At 42.4% G+C, this 26,319-nt stretch overlaps 1 protein-coding gene across 5 annotated transcripts in view; it reads right to left on the bottom strand.

The window, feature by feature from the left end:
- KIF6 (kinesin family member 6) overlaps positions 1 to 26,319 on the bottom strand; it is a 425,992-nt gene that overhangs the window by 229,305 nt on the left and 170,368 nt on the right. For all 5 annotated transcript variants that reach the window (XM_006074723.4, XM_006074724.4, XM_006074725.4 and 2 more), the window contains exons 8-10: positions 22,646 to 22,789; positions 21,631 to 21,717; positions 12,897 to 13,000 (exon numbers count right to left, since the gene is read on the bottom strand). In XM_006074723.4, the coding sequence (XP_006074785.4) occupies positions 12,897 to 13,000; positions 21,631 to 21,717; positions 22,646 to 22,789 (335 nt within the window). The remainder of the gene's footprint in view (positions 1 to 12,896; positions 13,001 to 21,630; positions 21,718 to 22,645; positions 22,790 to 26,319) is intronic.

Below are 26,319 nucleotides of genomic sequence, written 5' to 3'. Positions count from 1 at the left end.
CTTTGGGAACAAGTTATCAAGTTTTAGCTTCAAGAGAGCCACTATACCTGTAGTTGAAATCTGTTTTATGGTTCTAATCCAGCTCAAAACGTATTGAGAAACTGAACCCAATAAACTTTTATTAGACTGGTCTAATAAAAAAAAGTTGAACTGCAAGTTAAACATGGTGGAAATGACTTCTCCTGAGTCACCTTTAAATGCTTACTTTAAAAGGATGAAAGCACTGATGGATTTTCTGTAAGGCACTTCCTCATTCAAGTCTTTCCTCCCTGGTCCTCTGCCCTTTCCAGAACACTCGCCCTCCCTGTCTTGGACCTGGACGTTTATTACAGCAGTTCGGCACCATCACGAAGCACGTATGTCTGGTCGTCTGTCCCTCTCTCTCCGATGGCCAGCCTCCTGCAGGACTCTTTGGTTTGTCTGAGTGCCTGACATGGTATTAACCATATTCAATCAGTGTTTATTCACTAGAAAGAATGAATAAAGGTAAAAATTAATCTTATTTCAAAGTGAGATTTATTTGGTGCGAGAATGGGACTTTAAGACTCTTCCTTTAGATGTATTTATTTGCATTGAAATAGAGGCTTGGACATCAATGAAGCTTTTATTAGTACAGATATACCCTTTTGAAACAAATTGTATTGTTTGTGGGGAAGATAACACAATGTATTTGGTTTTAAACTACATTTATAGCACAGAGAGCTCAGCTCCATGCTCTGTAATGACCTAGAGGAGAGGGATGAGAGGGAGGGAGGTCCAAGAAGGAGGGGATATATGCATATATATAGCTGATTCACTTCATTGTACAGCAGAAACTAACACATCATTGTAGAACAATTATTCTCCAATTAAAAAATGTATTAGTCTTATTTAATTGTATTAAAAGAAACACTATCAGATAAAAATTTCCAAATATCAAGCAAAGCCCCATGGAGGAAAGGTGAGGTCCTTCCTTCCATCTTGCACATGGTCTAAGGGCCCAAGGGTCAATTCCAGCATAGCTGCCAGCTTTACCCAGTGTTTTAGCCTGGAAGGATGGGATTATTCCCCAACAGGAGAGTGAGTAGAGCAAAGAGGAATCTGGGGACTTCTAAAGAGCAGGCAGGAAGACTGCCCTCGCCAGGGACTCAAGTCATTTCCTGTTTGGTAAAATGTACCTCAAACTAGGGCACCATTTCCTTCAGGTAACACTTGCTTGCACAAGTGCATTTCCATTGCTCAATATCTTAAACTGTGTGATCGTGTGACCATGAGCCAGTCAGAGACCTCTCAAGTTTTTCCCCTTGTGGATTTAATGTAGTTATGCATAATCTTTACTATATTAATATTCACTGCATATTCTTTGATTGTGTGTCACAAAATGACACAAAGAAAGGTGCTGTGTACATTCAAGTGTTTTTTCAAACTTTTAACTTTTTATTTTGTATTGGGGTATAGCCAATTAACAACGGATGCTGGGATAGTTTCAGGTGAACAGCAAAGAGACTCAGCCATACATATACATGAATCCATTCTCCCCCAAACCCCCTTCCCATCCAGGCTGGCAAATAGCATTGATGTATTCATTCATTTACAGCAGACATTGCTCCTGCCCTCAAAGGCCTTTCCACATGGAGGGGACACAGATAACACCCAAACAATACCACAAGTGCGTGATTATACAGAGATAAGTACTCCGAAGGAAAAGCACTGCAAATACGAAAAGATGCAGCACAGTCATGTTGAGCTGGGGCAGCAGGTCAGAGAAGATGCTCTTGAGGATGAACAATTTAAACTGAGGTTTGAAGGATAAGTTGAGGTTTGAAGGATAGAGTTTGACCCCTCCAGAGACTGGAAACGCTTAGGTTTTCAGAAACTTTATCAGATAAGTTAAGAAGGTTACATCACTAACAGGTACAGAAATTGCAAGGAATTTTTGAGACCTTGAGAAGGCAGGAATTCACCTACATCTGTTAGGTGAAATCTGTGATAAGCCTTTGGCATGACTTTCCTAGCCCTGGGACTTCCCTGTAGCTCATACAGTAAAGAATCTGCCTGCGATGCAGGAGACCCAGGTTTGATCCCTGGGTTAGGAAGATCCTCTGGAGAAGGAAATGGCAATCCACTCCAGTATTCTTGCCTGGAGAATCTCATGGACAGAGGAGATCTGGACCACTCATGGACAAGTCTGTGGGGTCACAAAGAGTCGGACATGACTGAGCGACTAACACTTGAAGGATAAGCAGAGCAAACTAGATACACATGTGTTTGTGAGCAAGCACGTGTGTACGTGCCCCCATGCACACGTCACCCCAGGCAGGAGTCAGCACCCACTGCCTGTACAACGTCCCCAGGGTGGAAGACAGGATGAAATTAAACACTGAAAGGTCAGTGCTGTCAAAGTAAAGGGAGCAGAGGGGAGAGGAATGTGAAATGCGGTTGAAAACACAGAAAAGGGTCAGCCCAGGCAGACTCTTGTAGGCCACATGCAGGATTTTGGTGTTTTCCCAGGAACAACAGGAAGTCAGAAGTCACTGAGGAGTTTTAGGAAGAGTGAAATGGTAAGAATCGTCCTTTTAAAAAAGAGTATTCTGGCTTCACAGAACAAGATTTAGAGGGGAGCAAAAAAAAACCTATTACGACATTATTTTAGTAGGAGAAAAAAGAAGACAGAGGTTTGCAAGGACAGCAACAGTCGGGGTGGGGTGAAGTGGTCCAATTCAAGACATATTTTGAGGATAGAGTCAACAGGAGTTCCAAACTGATTGGATTTGGGAGGTGAGAAAATGAATAGAATCACAGGAAACCTCTAAGTTTCTAGCCTTGGCAACTGTAGAGCTTGTAGAGACACTGACTGATGGGGATGTAGGGCCAGAGACCAGGTCTGGAGAAAGATGAAGAAGAATTCAGTTCAGGGCACCTCCCTGGTGGTTCAGCAGTTAAGTATCCACCAGTGCAGGGGACATGGGGTCGATCCCTGGTCCAGGAAGATTCCACATGTCACGGGGCAACCAAACCCATGTAGTGTAACTGCCGATGCCGGCGCTCTCTAGAGCCTTCGTTCTGCAAAAGAGAAGCCCCCTCGATGAGAACTCCATGCGCTGCAACTAGAGGGTAGCCTCTGCTTGTTGCAACTGGAGAACGACTGTGAGCAATGAAGACCCAATATGGCCAAAAACAGATATAAATAAATAAATTTTTTCCCCAGTTTTATTTATTTATTTACTTTACAGTATTGTATTGGTTTTGCCATACATTGACATGAATCCGCCATGGGTGTACACATGTTCCTTATCCTGAACCCCCCTCCCACATCCCTCCCATCCCATCCCTCTGGCTCATCCCAGTGCACCAGCCCTGAGCACACTGTATCATTCATTGAACCTGGACTGGCGATTTGTTTCACATATGATAATATACATGTTTCAACGCCATTCTCCCAAATCATCCCCCACCCACAGAGTCCAAAAGAGTGTTCTATATATCTGTGTCTCTTTTGCTGTCTCGCATACAGGGTTATCATTATCATCTTTCTAAATTCCATATATATGCATTAGTATACTGCATTGGTGTTTTTCTTTCTGGCTTACTTCACTCTGTATAATAGGCTCCAGTTTCATCCACCTCATTAGAACTGATTCAAATGTATTCCTTTTAATGGCTGATTTATACTCCATTGTGTATGTGTACCACAGCTTTCTTATCCATTCGTCTGGTGATGGACATCTAGGTTGCTTCCATGTCCTGGCTATTGTAAACAGTGCTGCAATGAACACTGGGGTACACGTGTCTCTTTCAATTCTGGTTTCCTCAGTGTGTATGCCCAGAAGTGGGATTGCTGGGTCATATGGCAGTTCTATTTCCAGTTTTTTAAGGAATCTCCACACTGTTCTCCATAGTGGCTGTACTAGTTTGCATTCCCACCAAGAGTGTAAGAGGATTTCCTTTTCTCCACACCTTCTCCAGCATTTATTGCTTGTAGACTTTTGGATCGCAGCCATTCTGACTGGCGTGAAATGGTACCTCATGGTGGTTTTGATTTGTATTTCTCTGATAATGAGTGATGTTGAGCATCTTTTCATATGTTTGTTAGCCATCTGTATGTCTTCTTTGGAGAAATGTCTGTTTTGTTCTTTGCAAATAAACGACCCAATCAAAAAGTGGGCCAAAGAAATAAATTTTTTAAAAAGAGAATTCAGTCTGGGGCATGCTGAGTTCAGGACCAGCTGTCAGAGGGGCAATGTGATCTATGAGTAGGGCATTCAGAGAAGAATAAATATGAATGAGTAAAATAAACATGAGTCTTCAGGGTTGAATCATCTAGTTGCATCTAGATGGCAACTGAGGTGTGGGTGTTGAAGAAATCATCTAGGAAAAAGTACAAAGAAAAAGAGAAAAGGAGGTCCTATGACAATGCTTGAGGAATGTCCACATGAAAGGAGGATAATCTGGCCCAAGAGGCCAAGGGGCAGTCAGGAGATAAGGAGAAGACAAGAGAAGAGAGTGGTCAATCATGTTGAATGCAGGGACTTCCCTGGTGGTCCAGGGGTTAAGACTCCACCATCCAAATGGAGGGGCTGTGAGTCTGATCCCTGGTCAGAGAACCACATGGCTCAGACTACACCCAAATAAATAAATAGAACTGTTTAAAAAATTGTTTAAAAAAATAATGTTGAACACTGCTGAGAGGTCAAGGAAGATAAAGACTTACATAGGCCTATCAAATTGATCTACACTGAGGTCCATCAGTAACCAGTGTAATGGGGCAAAGGCCATACTGGAGTGTAAAGGAGTGAGTGGGATGGAAGGGAAAGGAGACTGGGAGTGAAGGCAACTTCCTGGGATGGTTTAGCTTAAAGGAGATGAAAGCAACTGTAGATAGAGGGGGGCTTGGGGGTAAGGTCAAGGAGGAGCATTTCATTTCAAATATGGGAGACTATTGTAATTGAGCCTATTGTAATTGAATACTATTAAGAGTCTAGTAAAGAGTCCAATAAAAAGAGAGAAGTTGCAGATAAAGAAAAAAACAGAAGGTGAGTTGAGGTCCCTGAGATGGTAGAAGGGACTGGGGTTGCAAATATGGTTGGTGAGGTCACCTCTGGAGGGGACACCTTCTCTACTGAACAGGAAGGAGGGAAAGGTGGGGAAAGGTATGGGCTGCTGTGCAGGTTTGGAGCAGAGCAGGCAAGTGAGGAAGATGCCTCAACTTGTACACATAGTAATCAACTGTAAAAATATATGTCTGTGTGCTTTGAGGGGCTTGTCATCAAAGATAAGTTGCTATTATTTAACCATGGCAAAATTTTACCAAAAAGAAAATCCCTCACTGTACAGTTTTGTTTTATTTTGCTTTGGTTTGTTTAATGACTGGTCTTTTAATTTTATAGTTTGTCATACAGAGGTCTCCAGTTTTTTAAAAGTCAGGTTAGTTGAGGTTAAATTTATAGACAGTAAAGTTTTAAGTTTACCCTTTTTAGATATATACTACTATGACTTTTCTGGAACTCTCTTGCTTTTTCGATGATCCAGTGGATGTTGGCAATTTGATCTCTGGTTCCTCTGCCTTTTCTAAAACCAGCTTGAACATCTGGAAGTTCATGGTTCACATATTGCTGAAGCCTGGCTTGGAGAATTTTGAGCATTTCTTTACTAGCGTGTGAGATGAGTGCAATTGTGTGGTAGTTTGAGCATTCTTTGGCATTGCCTTTCTTTGGGATTGGAATGAAAACTGACCTTTTCCAGTCCTGTAGCCATTGCTGAGTTTTCCAAATTTGCTGGCATATTGAAAGCAGCACTTTCACAGCATCATCTTTCAGGATTTGAAAGAGCTCAACTGGAATTCCATCACCTCCACTGGCTTTGTCCAATACTTTGGCCACCTCATGTGAAGAGTTGACTCATTGGAAAAGACTCTGATGCTGGGAGGGATTGGGGGCAGGAGGAGAAGGGGACGACAGAGGATGAGATGGCTGGATGGCATCACCGACTCGATGGATGTGAGTTTGAGTGAACTCCGGGAGTTGGTGATGGACAGGGAGGCCTGGTGTGCTGCAATTATTGGGGTCGCAAAGAGTTGGACACAACTGAGCGACTGAACTGAACTATGACTTTTGACAAATGTGTATACTTATATAACCACCACGACAACCATGATATAGACTATTTCAATCACCCTTAATACCTCCCTCTTATTCCTTTTCACAGGTTCCTCCCCTACTGGCGGCCTTGGCAACCCCTGCCACCCTGACCCCTAACACGCACACACACACACGCACACGCACACACACACACACACACACACACACACACACACTGCGCTCACTCCTTCCAGGCAACTTTGTGTACCCAGACCCCTTCATCTTAGGGTGGCACCTTCTTCCTCATGACATCCTTTCAGACTTAACTTGCTCAGGGAATGATATCTGCACCCCCACTTTTTAATTTCTATGTAACTATTTAGCTTTTCATTATCATAGGTTGTGAGCAAATAATATATTAAACCATGTATAATAAACTGATGTTAGATTTAAAAACATGGGGCTGAAAGTGTATATAAATAGCATTTAGTCATAAGACAGCATTTACATATAAAGGAGTCATTAAAAAACTAATATGAGTAGAATTAAAGTATAATTAAGGCTTTACAATTCTCAGTGTCCATTTGTTCTTTCCACTAATACACCCTTGTATTCTCTGTTTTACATATATATACACTGTGCTCAGTCATTTCAGTGCTGTCCAACTCTGTGCGAGGCTATGGAATTTAGCCCGACAGGCTCCTCTGTCCATGAGATTCTCAAGGAAAGAATCCGGAGTGGGTTGCTATGCCCTCCTCCAGGGATCAAACTGGTGTCTCCTGTGTCTCCTGCATTGCAGGCAAATTCTTTACCGTTAAGCCACTGGGGAAACTGTAACTCCTAGAAATTATTTTCTGTATCCTATATTCCTGAACCCCCTCAAACACCTATTAATATGACTAGCGTCTAGTAGGTACTCACTACATTCAGGCAGTAGGATTAACTGATCTGCAAAAACTAGCTAAAGGAAGTAAGTCAGAGAAAGACAAATACTGTAAGAACTCACTTATTTGTACAAAATAAAAAAGGTGAACTCAGAAAGTAGACCAGTGGTTGCCCGGGGCTGGAGGGCAGAGGAAGCAGGGAGACATTAGTCAAAGGGTACAAAATCCCAGTTATAAGGTGAATACATTCTGAGGACCTGAGGTACAGCATGGTGACTAAACTCCACAATACTGCACCGTATGCTTGCAAATTGCCTACAGGGTAGATGTCAAAGGTACAGAAACAGAAAGATAACCGTGTGAGGTGATGGGGATATTGACTAACCTTACCGTGGTCTTCGTTTCACAATATATATACCTATTCACATATTAAATCATCACACTGTACTCTTTTAACTTACCCAATGTTATATGTCAATTATACCTCAATAAAGTTGGGGGGGAGGAAGAAAAAAGAAAAGCAAAGGATCAAGATGTTCGTAAATTTATTTTGAGAAACTTGAGCCCAAGAGATCCAATTCAGTTGCATCTCAGAAAGAAAATGTCGCTATGCAGAAAATATTCTACTCATTTAGATTTGGGCCAGGAAATGAGGCTTCCATCCTAGCCAGAGGCCTAAAGGCTTTAGAAAAAAACCCAAAGGAAGAAAGAGGTATGTGTTTAGAAAATCAATCAGAATCAAATCTTCACCCAAGAAGTTTTGCATAAACATTAACTTGGCTACACAGCCTTCATCCAGCTGTCTCTTTTCAAATTTACAGAGGCAAAGAAAAAAAGATGTAAACTAAAAATATCCCAATAACTGGAGGCTGACATCTGAAATCCTCTTCGGTTGGAGCATCCAAGTCAATGCAACAAATATTTACATTGAGAACTGAAATTCTGGGAAATAGTTCAAAAATTTGGTGGGGCTAGGAAATTAATAGACATCTCCAAACTGTCCAATGCATGCTACACAGAATATATTATCCAATACCTATCTGGTTTCTGATGTCCTTCACAGAATCTCTGATAGGAATGTCTTCATGCCATGCCAGTCAACATAAGCCCAGGGATCAGCAGGACAGAGAAGCAGATGAGGCTAGCACATTCCTGTCACTCTGCCCTGCTGCTCCGTGGGTCCCTTCTTGTCCCCACACCACCATCCCCCTCCCACGGCCACCACCAGGGAGCCTGGGCACAATGAGAGGGCTGAAGCTGATTCACATTCCTGAGCAAGTGTCCAGGGTGGCAGAAGACACAGAAGCACCAATGATATTAAATAGCAGCACATTACAAGCAAATGTTAATTTCCTTCTTTTACTCTAACATAATAAAGAGCTCTGAAACCTGATGAATTTTAAGCTATACCAATATTGATCTAGCTAATCAGGCCAAAATGTAACTGCAACAGTATAGCGAAAACAGTAACACAAAGCCACATAATCTGAATAATCCCCACTGTCAGCACGAACAAGCACCAAAGTTACTGGATTGCTCTGAAACTGTGCTTTGGTTTTGGCAGGGTGGATTCAGTCTGCAACATGTGTTCTCCCCAACTGCTGATCAGAAATCATTAAAGAGATGCAATGCTATACATGGTATACTTATCTTGACCCAGAGAAGGGACTTCATTGCGAATATGCCAACGTTTACTTACTTGCACATGAACTAATTTTACAATGATTCCCAGGTGGCGCTGTGGTAAAAAATTCGCCTGCCAATGCAGGAGATGCAAGAGACACGGGTTTGACCCCTGTGTGGGGAAGAGCCCCTCGAGGAGGAAATGGCAACCTGCTCCAGTCTTCTTGCCTGGAGAATCCCATGGACGGAGGAGTCTGGTGGTCTACCATCCATGCGGTCACAAAGAGTTGAACACGAATGAGCACACACTATGCCTGAACTCAAAATTAATCATTGGTACCTGTGCAGTCTCATGGCTTCTTCATACACCTCCACACAATGCTTATACACTGCATTGTCATTACTTGTGCTTGTGTCTGTCGCCGCCACTAAATTGTGAACCTGTTGAGAGCGGGATCCAGGTTTTGTTCATCTTGGTGTTCCTTGCAGGGCCTACAGTAGATTTTTGTGAGTACTGGATGAATAAGAAAGGTTGAATGGGTGAATGAGTGAATCAACTGCCCAGAAAAACTAATGGCAATCCTACATACTGTCTCTGTAGAAACGGTTCCAGCTGACATTTGTGTATTCATTATCCGTGGATCAAAGAAAGCCAATCCAAGATCTAACAGTCTGTCAGTATTTTAAACCTGTTGTCACAATTTTATTTCTCACGACTCTGCCCCCAAACTCCTGTGAGAGGAGAATCGTGAGAATTTGCTTGTTGTCAATAACTTTTAAACAGAAACATCTGTTTATGTAATAAATGGCAAGTTAGTGAAAGATGTAATGTAAATATAATATGATATTAAATATCATAGAGAAAGTATAATGAACTTTGCTTATTATTGTTTCTTGTGCTTTATAGAATTTTTCTTCTTGTGGAAGTATAGTCTGTGGTGGTCTATTTAAGAGAGGATGTACCATGGGAAATTTCCTGTCTGAAAGTTTGTATGTCTGAAAAATGGCCACCTTCACCTTTGAATAGTCGGCTAGATACAGAAATCTCCATTCACAGCTCTTTTTTGTTTTGGGTTTCAGTACTAGAAGTCCCTATTTCCAGAGCTGCTGATGAGAAGTCTTCACTAAATCAGATTCTTGGTTGTTAATACTTTTCTTCTCTAACAACTTTTAGGATTATTTTCAATATGTTGAAGTTCTAAAATTTTTCTACAGTATTATTGCACTACTTAGCATATGATAACTCTTTTGTTCTGAAGTCTTATGTCCCTTTTTTTTTTTTTAGTTAAAAAAATAGGTTTTATTTCTTTAACTGTTGGCACCCATGCCTTCTCTTTATTTCTTCTTTGGAAACTCATTGTTGTTGATACTGGTAAATCTAGGGCTATTCTCTATGGTTCTTTTGTTTAAACTTTCTTAATCTTTACCTTTTAACCTATATTCTGGAATGATCCCTTAGCTCCCACCTTCTTGGCTCACTGATTTGCCCCTCTGTGTTTTCATTCTGCTCTTCAGTCATCAAGTTCTTAATGGCAACAGGTACATTTTTTCATTTTCAAGATCTCTCGATCCTGCTGCTGCTTCATGGATGGAATGCCAGCAACCACTCCTCTTGCTTAGTTCTTGAGGCCTCCATGCTGTAAACGCTTGTTCTTGTCTTTCTCCATGCTGGCTGTCCTCATATTCCTAGTCACTCCCAACTGTGAGCTCACATTTCCTAGACTCTGAGCTCTCTGCTTGGGCAGCCAGTCTTGGGTAAGGGACTGACGCAGCGGTGGCTACCTGTGCTGCTTGCTGCTTTCAGTGACGAAGTGAGCAGAGCTGGAGGCAGGAGCTGTCTCCAGAGCTTACACAGTCCCTCTTTGTTCTGGGCATCATCAGTTTCCTGGGGCACTTCCCTATTTCCTGGGACTACTGACCTAAATACCAGGGGATAAAGGGAAGAAGGAGAACACTGGGGGTTCACAGGAACAAAGTCCTCCCATTCCAAGAGCTCTGCCAACCCGTACGGCCATTTCCAGCCCTCTCCCGCTCCAGCGTGCCACCACTTCCAGCCATGGGGCCTTGGTGGTGCTGCACCATAACTTGGTTGATCCCTTCCTCCTGTCTAGACCCCTGTGAAACCTACTTCTTATTCTTGGGTATAGCTGGAGATTCAGATGTTTCTTATATCAGTTCTATCATCCACCCAATGTGGAGGAAACCTGTGGCATAGGCTTACTCATTCTGACATCTTGAACCACCACATTCAAAATCTTAGCTTAAACTGAGCCTTCTGAGCAGCACAGAGCACACAGGAACTAGAGAAAACACTGCTACTTACTTGGCACGTGGGTCATTTCCCTGTTTGCTCTTAGATCCAATTTCCACTTTTCCTTTCCGTGACTACATCACACTGCTTGGCTCTTTTAACAACTGGCTCTGGGTAAGTTCAGCCAGTGGGAGGCACTGGTGGAAGCTAGAAGGGGAGATGAGGGAGAAGCCAGGCAGGGCTCCCTGTGGGATGATGCCTCCGTAGCGCCCAGGGCTCTTCCGAGGCCCCAGCTTCCGTCCCGACAGGCAGCACTCAGCTTGTGCAGCTTCTGCTGGCCGGCACCAGGCTCCGGCTTCGGTAACACAACCTTCTACTGATGTCCCTCCAGTCCCAGGCTGAAGGACCTCCTCCTGCTGCTCTGATCTTTGGGTTGCTGTGAAGGTGACTTCCCTGGTGGCTCAGATGGTAAAGCATCTGTCTACAATGTGGGAGACCTGGGTTTGATCTCTGGGTTGGAAAGTTCCCTGGAGAAGGATATGGCAACCTACTCCAGTACTCTTGCCTAGAAAATCCCATGGACAGAGGAGCCTGATGTAGCACCCCATAATACCGTCTCCTGTACGACAAATTTCCTATATTTAATTCCTGCTGTTGAGAGGCCTAGAATGCTTTTGTTTTCCTGACTGGATCCTGATTTGAAGATCAAAACTCTGAAGAGGCACCTTCAAAAATAATATTGGGTAAGCCCTTTCTTTATGCCTTCCCAGGTGGCTCAGTGGTAAAGAATCCGCCTGCCAAGCAGGAGATACAGGTTCAATCCCTGGATTAGGAAGATCCCTGCAGGAATGGCATGGCAACCCACTCCAGTGTTCTTGCCTGGAGAATCCCATGGACAGAAGAGCCTGGTGGGCTACAGTCCATAGGGTCGCAAAGAGTCGGACATGACTTAGCAACTAAACAACAACAAGCCCTTTCTCTGCAGGGCTGGGAGCACCATAATGAAGGAATTTGAAACTTGGGTTTCTCAGTATCTAAGCTATCCCAGGTTATTTCAAGGAGTGACATGAAATTCTTTAAAATGTGAATTCTGGCAGCATATTTCACCTTAATCTCATATATGTCATGAAGCAGTTTTGTAAGGAAAGCCTTAGGGGCCTATCACATTATTAAACACAGTGTTCTAAAATGAGGAAATGCTATCCCAGAGGAGGAAGGCTTGGCGTATAACAGAAACCTTGTTTAAGGCTTCTCAAACTTTAGCCCTGCATTCGGGGGCAGCCATGAAGTTGTTTAAAGAAAATACTTCCACTGCCTGTTAGTTACCATTTTCTCTGTTGAGAAAGGGTCATGTGAAATGACAGTAAACCTTCAGAAAAAGCTTGTGTAGCTTGTTTCTCTGAAGCAGAGAGTACCACTGCCTGCTAAGCCTAGTCCATTGTTATCACTTCACAAATGCTTAATAAACAGCACAGAAGAAACAAGAGAGCCCGCCGTGGTGGCTCGTGATCAGAGCAAGAACTCGAGCCACGCTGTGCCCTTGGCATGCCATATGGCTGCAAGTCTAAAGGCTCTGAGAAATGCCGCACTTGTATGAAGTCCTGAATACCTGCTTTCATTCCCATTTTGAGTGTTTGAACTGTAATATATGGGCCATCTATTTATTAAAGGAGAGAGCTTACTTTGGCATGGGATAAATTGGTGCTTGCAGCAAGATGCTGTTTAATACAAAGGACGTTTCTGGAATTCCTTTCAGATCTGAGATCCACAGCTTACAGAGTGTGTGGTGGATACATTTAAAAGTTGTGTGACTATTATACGATCCTTTTTCTTCAGCTGGCATGAGAAGGATACTCCCATCCTCTTCACGCTCTGTTCTTTTCTTCCTCAAAGCTGAGGCGGCAAAAACACTGCCAGCCTTATGCAGCTTTTCATGGAAAGCCGCCACTCTTCACTGGCGCCTACATGCAATTTCAGACTGTCCCAGGAGACCTTCGCGCTTTGAGGTGAATTCATAACATTAGGGCCAACACAGAAGTTAACACAAACTTGCACTGTTAAAGAAAAAGTCTACAGGCTTACTGAAGGAGCTCTGCTTCTGTGAGTGCCTCTGTCCTCTGCTCCCCAGTGACAATGGCCAGTTCATCCTTCAGTTCCTGGATTTCCTTTTGTAGGCGTATAATCATCTGAAATGGCAAGGCAGGAGCATAAATGTCAGCTCCTCATTGAGGGGACTATGTGACAGAGAACACACATCTTTTAAAATTATTAACAAAAATGTACAGAGAAGGATACCAAAGGCACTCTTGTACTTACCACCTCGCTTTGTTAAATCTTATCATTTGGTCAAAATAGTTCTAGAATTTTTCTTAACAAAGAAAACATTACTGACGGAACCTGGAGGCTCTTACTCCTGTTTCCTCCTGTCCTTCCTTGGGTGACTGCGATCCTGCATTTAGTGGGTAGCATTTCCCTGCATGTTTTAAATATTTACTCCATAGGTATAGGTATGACTGTAAATGATATATATCATTTTGCATGCCTTACACTTAATGTAAATGCTATTACACTGCATGTAACTGCAACTTGGCTTTTCTTCCTCACACTACGTTTGGAGATTATTTATATTGTTTCGTGTGGTTCTAGTTCATGAATTTTCATGGATGTATAGTATTTCAATAAAGGACTACATCACAACGGATGCATTTACATCTCCGGGACATTATGGACGTTGGAATTTTACCTTTGCTGTTACGAACAGTGTTGCGGTGAACACTAAAAATCTCTGGGCACACCCAAGTTTCTCTGTAGTGCACTTGCAGAGTAAGTGCAGCTTCCCTTTATTATATGTTGCTAAACTGCTCTTCAAAATAGTTGTATAAATTTATATTCTCATCAACTATATATGTAAGTTCCTGCTTCCCCACATTTTTGTCACTATGTATGTGGTATTGCCAGACACTAATTTTGCCAATTTGGTAGGTGTAAAATGGTCTCTTTTCTAGTTCTAATCTGTGTTTTCATAATTACTGGTGAGGTTGATGATCATCGTTGTAAATGTATGTTGACTGAGTTTCCTCTTCTGTGAATTTCTTATTCACCATCTTGCCCATGTTTCAGTTGAATTGTTTTTCTTTTCCTTACGGATTTTCAGGCTTCTTTATATATTCAGGATGTGAACCCTTTGTAAGTTTTATGCAATGCCTGTATTTTCTCCCAATCTATGTCATGCTTTCCACTTTGTGGTGTTCTTTCTGTGAAACAAAAGTTTTAAATTTCACGGCAATTTCATTATCAACTTATTTTGTTATGAGTTGCATTTCTGTGTTTTCTTTGAGGACATCTATTGTACCTAGAGCCATAGCAATATTTTCCTATACTGCATGTGCATGCTCAGCACATGTCTGACTCTTTGCAATTCTGTGGACTGTAGCCCTCCAGGCTCCTCTGTCCATGGAATTTTCCAGGCAATAATACTGGAGGCGGTTACCATTTCCTCCTCCAGGGACTCTTCCTGACCCAGGAATTGAACCCGAGTCTTTTGTGTCTCCTGCATTGAAGGTGGATTCTTTTTTTTTTTTTTTTTAATTTTATTTTATTTTTAAACTTTACATAATTGTATTAGTTTTGCCAAATATCAAAATGAATCCGCCACAGGTATACATGTGTGCCACCTGGGAAGCCTGTATTTCTCTATAAGTTCTTTAAAAAGTATGAAAGTTTTGCTTTTTACATTTAGGTTGATTTTACTTTATAGGAATTATAAGATATGGATCTAATTTTAATTTTTTTATGGCCAACCATGCAAGGTTTGCTATTACAATTCTGTTATGATTCTGTTATGTATTTCTACATATAAGACTTGTCTTTTTCTAGGCTATTGGTTAAAAACATTTGTCTACTTGACTATACGCATGGTAATACCACACTGTTTTAATTACTGTATCTTAAGAAATTTTGGCATCTAGATAGAACAAACCCTTTCCATCTTGTTCTCTTCTAAAATAGACTTGGCTATTCTTGATCATATGCTCTTTCATATAAATTTTAGACTTGGCTTGTAAAATTCTATCAAAGACTCTCCTCAAATTTCAACTGTAAATAAATTTGAGTAAAAGATTAATTTGATAAGTAATTAAAGTAATCCTAATGAATCACTGGGCTTCCCAGGTGGCTCAGTGGTAAAGAACCTGCCTGTCGATGCAGGAGATGCAGGTTTGATCCCTGGATTGGGAAGATCTCCTGGAGAAGGAAATGACAATCCACTCCAGGATTTTTGCCCAGAGGATCCCATAGACAGGGGAGCCTGGTGGGCTACACATCAGTGGGGTCGCAAGAGCTGGACACAACTTAGTGACCAAGCAGCACAGCATAATGAATCATGATATCCACAAACATGGTATGGATTTCCATTGATTCCTTTCAATACAGATTTATGGTTTTCTCTATAAATACCTTATACATCTTTAATTAGATTTTGTCCCTAGAATTTTAAAGTTTTTGTTGCTACTATAAATGAAATTTTTATAAAATTGCATTTTCTAATTACTGGCTTTTGATGTATAGGAAGGCAATTCATTTTTATGGATTATATAACAAATACTTTTCTGAACATTATTTTGGTTATCATTTTTTTTTGTTATCGAACACTTGGATGTCCTTTTCCTTCTTGGCTTCACTGGGTCTTCACTGCTGCATATGGGCTTTTCTCTAGTTGTGGCAAGTGGTGGCTGCTCTCTTCTTGGGGTATGCAAGCAGAGAGTAGCCTCCTCTCCTTTTCATTGTGGTGGCTTCTCATTGCACAGCACAGGCTCTAGGGCACATGGACTGAGTAGTTGTGGTACACAGGCTTAACTGCCCCTCAACATGCGGAATCTTCCTTCCACAAGACCAGGGATCAGCCCTGTGTCTCCTTCATTGGTGGGCAGATTCTTAACCACTGGACCACCAGGCAAGTCCCACTACTGGATGCTCTAGATGAGCAATCAAATAGTCCACCAGTAATGACCAGTATTCTTTTCAAATCCTCATAAATTAAAAAAAAAATTGTCTCTTTCCTAGCCAGAAACTCCAAGTACACCGCTTAAGACATTCTTGTCATATTCCTTTTAACATTTCACTTTTAAAATGTTTGCTGTAGTTTTTGATTGATACCCTTAATCACTCTAAGGATGTTCACTTATATTCATAGTTTGATGAGCCTTTTCAAACTATGGATGAATGTTTAATGTTATCAAATGTTTTTTTTTCTGTAGCTAATGATGTGATGATACAATTTTTTTCTTTTAAACTGTGAAAGTGATGAGTCACCTTAATTCATGTGATTTTACATTTTAGTAGAACTACTTCAGATAAATAAAGAGCTATAAATAATACCTTGTCCCTACTTCTAAGCTTAAGTGAACATTCAGGTACTGACTACTTCAGTTCAGTTCAGTTGCTCAGTTGGGTCTGACTCTTGGCGACCCCATGAACCATAGCACGCCAGGCCTCCCTGTCCATCACCACCTTCTGGAGTCCACACAAACCCATGTCTATTGTGTCGGTGATGCCATCCAACCACCTCATCCTCCATCGTCCCTTTCTCCTCCTGCCCTCAATCTTTCCCAGCGTCAGGGTCTTTTCAAATGAGTCAGCTCTTCGCATCAGGTGGCCAAAGTATTGGAGTTGCAGCTTCAACATCAGTCCTTCCAATGAACACCCAGGACCGATCTTCTTTAGGATGGACTGGTTAGATCTCCTTGCAGTCCAAGGGATTCTCAAGAGTCTTCTCCAACACCACAGTTCAAAAGCATCAATTCTTCTGTGCTCAGCTTTCTTTATAGTCCAACTCTCACATCCATACATGACCACTGGAAAAACCATAGCCTTGACTAGATGAACCTTTGTTGGCAAAGTAATGTCTTTGCTTTTGTATATGCTGTCTAGGTTGGTCATAACTTTCCTTCCAAAGAGTAAGTGTCTTTTAATTTCATGGCTGCAATCACCATCTGCAGTGATTTTGGAGCCCAGAAAAATAAAGTCAGCCACTGTTTCCACTGTTTTCCCATCTATTTGCCATAAAGTGATGGGACCGGATGCCATGAGCTTAGTTTTCTGAGCTTTAAGCCAACTTTTTCACTCTCCTCTTTCACCTTCATCAAGAGGCTTTTTAGTTCTTCTTCACTTTCTGCCCTAAGGGTGGTGTCATCTGCATATCTGAGGTTATTGATATTTCTCCCGGCAATCTTGATTCCAGCTTGTACTTCCTCAAGCCCAGCATTTCTTATGATGTACTCTGCATAGAAGTTAAATAAGCAGGGTGACAATATACAGCCTTGACTACTCCTTTCTTATTTGGAACCAGTCTGTTGTTCCATGTCCAGTTCAAACTGTTGCTTCCTGACCTGCATACAGGTTTCTCAGGAGGCAGGTAAGGTGGTTTGGTATTCCCATCTCTTTCCAAATTTTCCACAATTTATTGTGATCCACACAGTCAAAGGCTTTGGCATAGTCAATAAAGCAGAAATAGATGTTCTTCTGGAACTCTCTTGCTTTTTCAGTGATCCAGCAGATGTTGGAATTTGATCTCTGGTTCCTCTGCCTTTTCTAAAACCAGCTTGAACATCTGGAAGTTCACGATTCACGTGTTGCTGAAGCCTTAGCTTAAGAAATAAAACACTGCAGGCTCTTGGGAAGCCCTTACCCCTGTAGAGCTTTCCCTAAATGAATTTCCCACTACTACTACCCTAAATCTGGTATTTATTTTTCCCATCCAGTTGTGTTCTGGGTGGTTTTGAGGACAGTTTTTCAATTGTCACTTGTGTTTCAGAAAAGCTCTGTACATCAAATAAAGAACAGTAGTGTCAGTTTTTAGAAGCAATTATAAAAGAGATCAGGAAAAAACACTTGTCAATTACCAGATTATTTTGCTCCAGGAAGACCTCAACATTTGTTCAATTATCAGCTATTAGCTTTTGACTCCTGATTTCTCGTTTCATTAAATCTCTCACAGACCTACATCAAACACATGATAATGTTCATCTTTCTTCAAATTCCTCAAGTTCCTTCAAAGAAAAGTCTCTGCAGCCAAATTTGAAGGGAAAAACCTCAAATGTCTAATATGTTTATTTTTCTTTAGTCATGAAGTAATGTTTGTCTTCAGGCTAATGAGCCCACTCCTGTCTTTCTCATTCTGCACAGTAATGTTACAGGGTGGCTGGCAGGGTCGGAACAGCAGAGGGATTCATCCCAGGCATTCAGTTCCACTTGTCTTAGGCCTTTCCACTGTGTCTCCTTTTTTCAGGGGGGTGGGGCGGTGCCCTGTGATGCTGGTATGAGAGCAGGGGCTGGCCTGGAAAAAGGGACGTTCCTCACTCATTGGTTTCTCCAGAAGAGAATTCCATCAGGCGAGTTCAGGTTCCCGGAGGCAAGAAGGACAAAATGGTCAGTCCCACTATTCTTCTCTCCTCCTTTTCCTCTACGCTTTGATGGAATGATTTCAGGGAAGGAAGGGCAAACACCAAGAGGAAGTAATAATATGGGTAATGGATGAATTCGAGATTTTCATTTTTTGGAATTTGAGAAATCTATAAATTAAGCACCATTGAAAAGATTTCAGATTTTTTTCTTTTTTAAAAAATAATGTATACTACCAAACTTTTGCACTCAGGCTTTTCTATGGTGGTCCAACTCTCACATCCATATATGACTACTGGAAAAACCATAGCTTTGAAAATATGGACCTTTGTTGGCAAAGTAATGTCTCTGCTTTTTAAGACGCTGTCAAGGCTTGTCTATACTTTTGAACTGTGGTATTGGAGAAGACTCTTGAGAATGCCTTGGACTGCAAGGAGATCCAACCAATCCATCCTAAAGGAAATCAGTCCTCCTGAATATTAATTGGAAGGATTGATGCTGAAGGTGAAACTCCAATAATTTGGCCACCTGATGCGAAGAACCCACTCATTAGAAAAGACCCTGACTCTGGGAAAGATCGATGGCAGGAGAAGAAGGGGACGACAGAGGATGAGATGGTTGGGTGGCATCACCAACTCAATTGACATGAGTTTGGGTAAACTCTGGGAGTTGGCGATGGACAGGGAGGCCTGGCATGCTGCAGTCCATGAGGTCGCAAGGAGTCAAACATGACTAAGCTACTGAACTGATCTGAACTGAGGCTTGTCATAGCTTTTCTTCCAAGGACCAAGCAACTTTTAATTTCATGGCTGCAGTCACCATCTGCAGCGACTTTGGTGCCCAATAATATAAAGTCTGACACTGTTTCCATTGTTTCCTCATCTATCTGTCATGAAGTGATGGGACTGGATGCCATCATCTTCGCTTTTTGAATGTTGAGTTTTAAGCCAGCTTTTTCACTCTCCCCTTTCACTCTCATCAAGAGGCTCTTTAGTTCCTCTTCGCTTTCTGCCATAAGGGTAGTGTCATCTGCATATCTGAGGTTATTGATATTTCTCCCGGCAATCTTGATTCCAGCTTGTGATTCATTTAGCCCTGCATTTTAGATGATGTACTCTGCATTTAAGTTAAATAAGCAGGGTGACAGTATACAGACTTGACGTACTTCTTTTCCTATTTGGAACCAGTCTGTTGTTCCATGTCTGGTTCTAACTGTTGCTTTTGGGCCTGCATACAGGTTTCTCAGGAGGCAGGTAAAGTGGTCTGGTATTCCCATCTCTTTAAGAATTTTTCAGTTTGAGCTTTCCAGTTAAAGGCTTTAGTATAGTCAATGAAGCAGAAGTAGATGTTTTTCTGGAATTCTCTTATTTTTTCTGTGACTCAATGGATGTTGGTAATTTGATCTCTGGTTCCTCTACCTTTTCTAAATCCAACTTGAACATCTGGAAGTTCTTGTTTCACATACTGTTGAAGCCTAGCTTGGAGGAGTCTGAGCATTACTTTGCTAGCATGTGAAATGAGTGAAATTTGCTATAGTTTGAACATTCTTTGGCACTGTGCTTGTTTGGGATTGGAATGAAAACTGAGCTTTTCCAGTCCTGTGGCCACTGCTGAGTTTTCCAAATTTGCTGGCATATTGAGTGCAGCACTTTCACAGCATCATCTTTCAGGATTTGAAATAGCTCAACTGGAATTCCATCACCTCCACTAGCTTTGTTTGTAGTGATGCTTCCTAAGGCCCACTTGACTTCACACTCATTAAGATGTCTGACTCTAGGTGAGTGATTATACCATCATGATTACCTGAGTCATTAAGATCTTTTTTGTGTAGTTCTGTGTATCCTTGCTACCTCTTCTTAATATCTTCTGCTTCTGTTAAGTCCACACCGTCTGTCTTCTGTGCCCATCTTTCCATAAAGAAGGCTGAGCACTGAAGAACTGATGCTTTTGAATTGTGGTGCTGGGAAAGATTCTTGAGAATCCCTTGGACTGCAAGGAGATCCAACCAGTCCATCCTAAAGCAAATCAGTCCTGAATATTCACTGGACAGATTGATGCTTAAGCTGAAACTCCAATACTTTGGCCACCTGATGTGAACAGCCCACTTATTAGAAAAGACCCGGAAGCTGGGAAAGATTGAAGGCAGGAGGAGAAGGGGATGACAGAGGACAAGATGGTTGGATGGCATCACTGACTCAATGGACAAGAGTTTGAGCAAACTCCAGAAGATGGTGAAGGACAGGGAAGCTTGGCTTGCTCCAGTCCATGGGTTCGCAATGAGTTGGACATGACTGAGCAACTAAACAACAACCAAGCTTACCCTAGTTTATTTTCTAGAGAAATCTTTTTTTTTTTTTTTTAAAGGGAGTGATTTAAATAGTACTATAATCTTAATTTTGGAGTTTTACAAAATTGAGATACTGTATTTCAACATTTTCCATGTTGGTACAAATTAATTCCTTGTTTTATTTTATTTGTAGAAGAAGACTAACAAAAGAAATAAAACATATCTGCATTTATAATGAGTAGCTGAATCAGGTAACTTACAAATATCTTTCCTTAAATAAAATACTTTGATAAAGAAGAATGAACTGTTATAAACATAGAGGCTTGGCCATTTTTCCATGGATCCAACCAACTACTAACTTTTTAAAATCTCTAGAATAAGTAACAGAACAATTATGCAGAATACTATTCTATTTAATAACCACTGAAAGGCTAGGACCTTTCTAGAAATATAATTGTATATGATTTCATGTCTGTTCTCAGGACTCTCTGTGTATCTGACAGGGGGCTGTAGATAAGAGCACAGGCCCTGGGGCCAGACTGCCTGTGTCTGAGTCCTGTTCTGTGACCTATTAGCAATGCAACTCAGATCAAATCACTAAATGTTCCCGTGCCTCCCTTTTGTCACCTATAAGGTAGAGAAAAGTGAAAGTGAAAGTCGCTCAGTCACGTCCAACTCCTTGCAACCTCATGGACTATACAGTCCATGAAATTCTCCAGGCCAGAATACTAGAGTGGTAGCCTTTCCCTTCTCTAGGTGATCTTCCCGACACAGGGATCAAACCCAGGTCTCCCACAGTGGGGGTGAATTCTTTACCAGCTAAGCCACCAGGGGAGCCCAAGAATACTGGGGTGGGTAGCCCTATTCCTTTTCCAGCAGATCTTCCTGACCCAGGAATTGAACCGGGGTCTTCTGCATTGCAGGTGGATTCTTTACCAACTGAGATACCAGGGCAGCTCAAGGCAGAGGAAGAGATGGCATCTACTCAGGAGGCTGTCATGAGAATTAAATGATTTTACACGTTTCCGGTATTTAGAACATTGCCTGGTTATGGGAACTGAGTGCCCCCAGGCTTTAGCTAAGCTTTTACATACTTTGATTTTTTTTTTAACATAGTTAAAAGTTGCTTACCAATTTGGGATCGATTTCTTCATTGAGAATGGCTTCGTTCTTTATGAGTGCCACTCGTTGTGCAAATCTGCAGGTAGATATAGACTCCTAAGAAAGCAAGATTATGTCCTTAAAGTGTTATTGCAAATAGAGAGAAAACAACTTCTGCTCACAGGAAAAATGCATACAACAATTCATAAAACACAAAGAGGGAACAGGCTTCCAAATGAGGAAGCTTTGCCCGGGAAATTTATTTTTCATTAAAGTTTTGTTTGAGCTTAATAAAATGACCAATGCCCAAAGTGTGGAAGATTTGAGGTTCTAAGTGACAATTGGCGTATGATTTTCTACTTTTCTGTCAAACCAGAACCACACAATACAAAGCAGAATCATAGCAGGTACCACCATCCATAAGCATCAAAGGGTACAAAATAAATATCTGTAACAGGTCCCAAAGAGAGGCTTTCCACAGTATCTCACAATGCACTTGGGACTGGGCCTTGTTTGGGGAGACACCTGGGTGCTTTCCATTTTCCTCTCTTAGAGAAAGTCTGAATCCCATCCATTAAACTGAAATTCTGTAAAACATCAGCTGGCTCTAAAGGTACCTGGGACATTTGGCAGCCAGCCTCTACCAAGGCGTCCTGGCGTTGGGCTCAGGGACACGTCTAGGCTCACATCTTGGTGATGTCTCCAAGGCATCTAAGCAACCAGGAGAAGAGTGGGTGAGGAGAAGCTGATGGGTCTCCTCTCTCAGGTCTCTCGCCAAGGTAAATAACCCATAAGCAGGTCTTCCAAAACATGTATATGAAGTTTCCTGCAAACCATCCCGTGCTATGTGAACTCAGTTCTCAAAAGGGGGAATTTCAGAGCTGGCACATAACCCAAGGCTCTGAACTCTGGCAGCGTCTTTACCTCTGAAGGCATACCCCAGCCCAGCTGAAAAGACGGAGACCCACCCAGGACCGTCAACTCCATCTCACAGACTAGCACAAACACTCAGAACTAAGATCTCTGGAAAGAAGAACCAACATACGTCTATATTCCTTTTCTCTAAAGACAGCGTGGCGATCATGGTCGTCATGCAGTTCCCTCCCAGGCTGTCTCTCAGGACGCTGGTCATCATGGAGTTCCGATACGGAATGTGCGAGCGGTGCTTTTCTGAGAGGGCGATGATAACCTGTGGGGAAGGACAGAAACAGCAGCGTTAACTTAGCAGAAAATGCACAGCTGACAAACAACTGACACAAAATGCAGTGACCCCCCCACCCCAAACTGGGCTCAGGATAAGCTGAACAATAGTCAGTACGGTCATGGTGAAGAGGAAGGGAAGCAAATGGAGCAAGACCTGTCCAAGATGAAGCCTGGAATTGCTGGACAGATGATATAGCTTGTACAGAATTGTATATATTATTATTGTCTTTTTCAGTCACTGGGAAATTCATATTAAAAACTCAAGGGTATATCATGCCAGATTTTAAAAATTCAACCAAAACTGGTCTGAATGCCTCTTCGTCAAGGTAAGAGAGACAGAACACTGAATCAGAACCACAAGAGGAAACAGACCCCAAATTCTGGCATCAGATTGTCCAGGTCCAGATTCCAGCCTTCCAAGGCATGTCATTCAACACTTCGGCTTCAATCTCCTCATCTGCCAAACATGGAAAAGACAGTACTCACCCTGTGAGTAGTTGGGATGATTAGAAGAGTTCAAATGCACAAATTACTTGGAGTAGAACTAGCCCATAATAAATGCTGTATGCGTGTTTCCTTTCACTGTTAAGTGATGGACAAGAGGACCTTGATTGAGCTAGAACCTGCTCATCTTGCTCCTCAGGAGTGTCTTCAGTACTTAACAGGAAGGTAGTAGATGAATGTTTGGGAGATGGATGAAGAGATGGTGTGGACTGTCCCCAAGGGAAGCCACCAGGGTTTCAGGGGTTTCTGGGGAAGATGAATCCAGTGCCAGGATGCCCACTGCAAAGCACCAGGAATAAATCACCCACAGATGTGACATGTGATTTCAGGGGAATCACCAGGTCCTGGCTCCTGAGAATTCTGCCAACACCTGCCAATGCTCTAGTCTTCTGTCTTCCCTGGTGTGTAATTTTCATCACCAGAACTTTCTCTATTCCTTTAGTTACAAAATAAGATGGGAGCATTGCTTTTAAAGGATGCTTTTAGCAAAATCATGTAATGATACCACTTGTCTTCCTTTAAATGAATGACCACAGGTTTTACTAGGAATCAGAAATCCCATGAGATTTTCTCAAAAACCACTTTTCCACTCTGAGAAATGGACCCTCCCACCTTATCGTTTTGTTCCAAACATCTACCCAGCTTCTTCTCCCTGCCTTTGATCCGAGCTGATGGCTACACACCCTTCTTCTAGGCGTAAGCAGCCTGTATGCCCCACCCCTAAATCCCCCTCACATCCCACCCTTCTTGCTGTTACTGCCTGGCCCTTGCCCGAGTCCAGCCCTCTGTCCCCTCCCTGTTCTCCTCTAATCTATTTTTTTCCTAAAATTAACCCCTTTCTTTGCATTAATTTCTCTCTCTCTTTCACCTGGGTCACACCCATCCTGCAAGCCACAACAGTCCTAGACTAAGATGGATCTTGCCAAGGTCACCAGTGACCCCAGTGAATGAAGAGCACTGACCACTATCTTACCAGACCTCTGGTTTGAGGAAGGCATCAACATGGGTATTCACTGCCTCTTTCAGGAAACTTTATTCATGTGGTAATCAGGCTATCACACTTTTCTGGGTTTTATTTTTCCTTAAAAACTAGTTAATGAATGTTCCTTTATCTTCTTTCCAAATGCTTCTTTATCTTCACCTCAATCTATTGAAGTGCTCCAAGGCTCCAGTCCTGGATCCTCATCTCTTTATTATCTATAGTCTCTCCCTGTGTAATCTCATCCAATCCCTTGTTTTTAAATATTAGGTCGGGCAATGGAAAAACCTGAATGAACTTTTTGGCCAACTCAATATAACCATGTCCTGATGTCTCCCCAGCTTACAGCATCAGCCACTGCCCCTTCCCTGAGCTACTATCCTTGTGGCAACTCTGTTATCTCCACCTGGATGTCTGTTCCTGATTTCCTCTCTCCTTTACTGCCAGTCTCATTCTTTCTCAGATTTTACCCATCATTATTAGTGGCCCCACCATGCACCTATGGCACAGTCCAAAACTCTAGGCATCACTCTTGAATTCCCCAATTCCAACATCAATTTCTATTAGGTTTACCTGCAAGATACACCCAGGATTGGACCACTTTCCCCACCTCTTTTGCCACTATGACAGTTCAGGCCACCATTGTCCCTTCCTTGGACAACTGCTCCAGGGTCTGAACCAGTCTCCTTGCTTCTCCTTGTGCCCCCCGTGGTCTCCTCTCTGCAGAGCAGTCAGAGGCATCTTTATAAAATGTAAGTTACATCTGGTCGCTGTCCTGCTTACAGCCTCCCATGTACCTGGTATGATGACCCAAGCCCTGTCTGCAAGTTCCTGTCCACCTATCTGACCTCATCTCCTATGGTGCTTTCATGGACCATGCTGGCTTTGCTCTTGCTGTACCAGGCCAAATGTCTCAACCTTCGAACTTGTTTCTTTTAACCTGAGATGCTCTTGCCCCAGACTTTCTTACATCTTCCTGCTTCTTACCAGTCAAGTCTTTGCTCAAGTTTTATTTCCTCACCAGGGTTTCCCCTGAACCTTCTATCAAAAGTAACACTCCAATATCCAGGTTCTTAGTCTATGCTATTTTTCCTCAAGTAATTTTATTCATTTATTATTTGGTCAAACAAGTAAATTTTATTCATTTAATTGTTTGTTATCTGCTTCCCTGCTAGACTTTCTGCTCCACAAGGCAGAAATAAAACACTTGGTTTCTCTTGTCCATGGCTCCATCCCCACTGCCAAGAGCAGTAACAGTAAACAGTAAGCAGTGTGACAGAAACTAAGCTGTGTTCTTCAGCTCTCATGACAGCCCCCAATCTAGTCCTGCTTCCTGCTGCTGCTAAGTCACTTCAGTCGTGTCCGACTCTGTGCGACCCCATAGACGGAAACCCACCAGGCTCCCCAGTCCCTGGGATTCTCCAGGCAAGAACACTGGAGTGGGTTGCCATTTCCTTCTCCAGTGCATGAAAGTGAAAAGTGAAAGTGAAGTCGCTTAGTTGAGTCCGACTCTCAGCGACCCCATGGACTGCAGCCTACCAGGCTCCTCCATCCATGGGATTTTCCAGGCAAAAGTACTGGAGTGGGGTGCCATTGCCTTCTCCAGTCTTGCTTCCTACAAAATGTCATTTCCTAGTCTCTCATACAGCTCACAGTTTGCATGAGACCTACCTCCATCAAGCAGACACCCCCGTGTGGGATTTGGGGGTGAGTAAATGGGAGTGGTCCCCTTCACGGATCACAGTCTTGTTGTGCAAAGGGGCTTGCATAACTCAGTGAAGCTATGAGCCATGCCGTGCAGAGTCACCCAAGACAGACAGGTCATAGTGAACAGTTCTGACACAATGTGGTCCACTAGAGGAGGGAATGGCAAACCACTCCAGTACCCTTGTCACAAGAACCCCATGAGCAGTATGAAAAGGCAAAAAGACATGAAACTGGAAGATGAGTCTGCAGTCAGAAGATGTCCAATATGCGCCTGGGGAAGAGTGGAGGGCAATCACTAATAGCTCCAGAAAGAATGAAGCAGCTGG

This window comes from Bubalus bubalis, chromosome 2, assembly GCF_019923935.1.
Source record: "Bubalus bubalis isolate 160015118507 breed Murrah chromosome 2, NDDB_SH_1, whole genome shotgun sequence".
In the NCBI taxonomy this organism is placed as follows: domain Eukaryota; kingdom Metazoa; phylum Chordata; class Mammalia; order Artiodactyla; family Bovidae; genus Bubalus; species Bubalus bubalis.
Note: the sequence above shows the minus strand (reverse complement) of the source record. Positions and strands in the feature narration are given on the sequence as shown.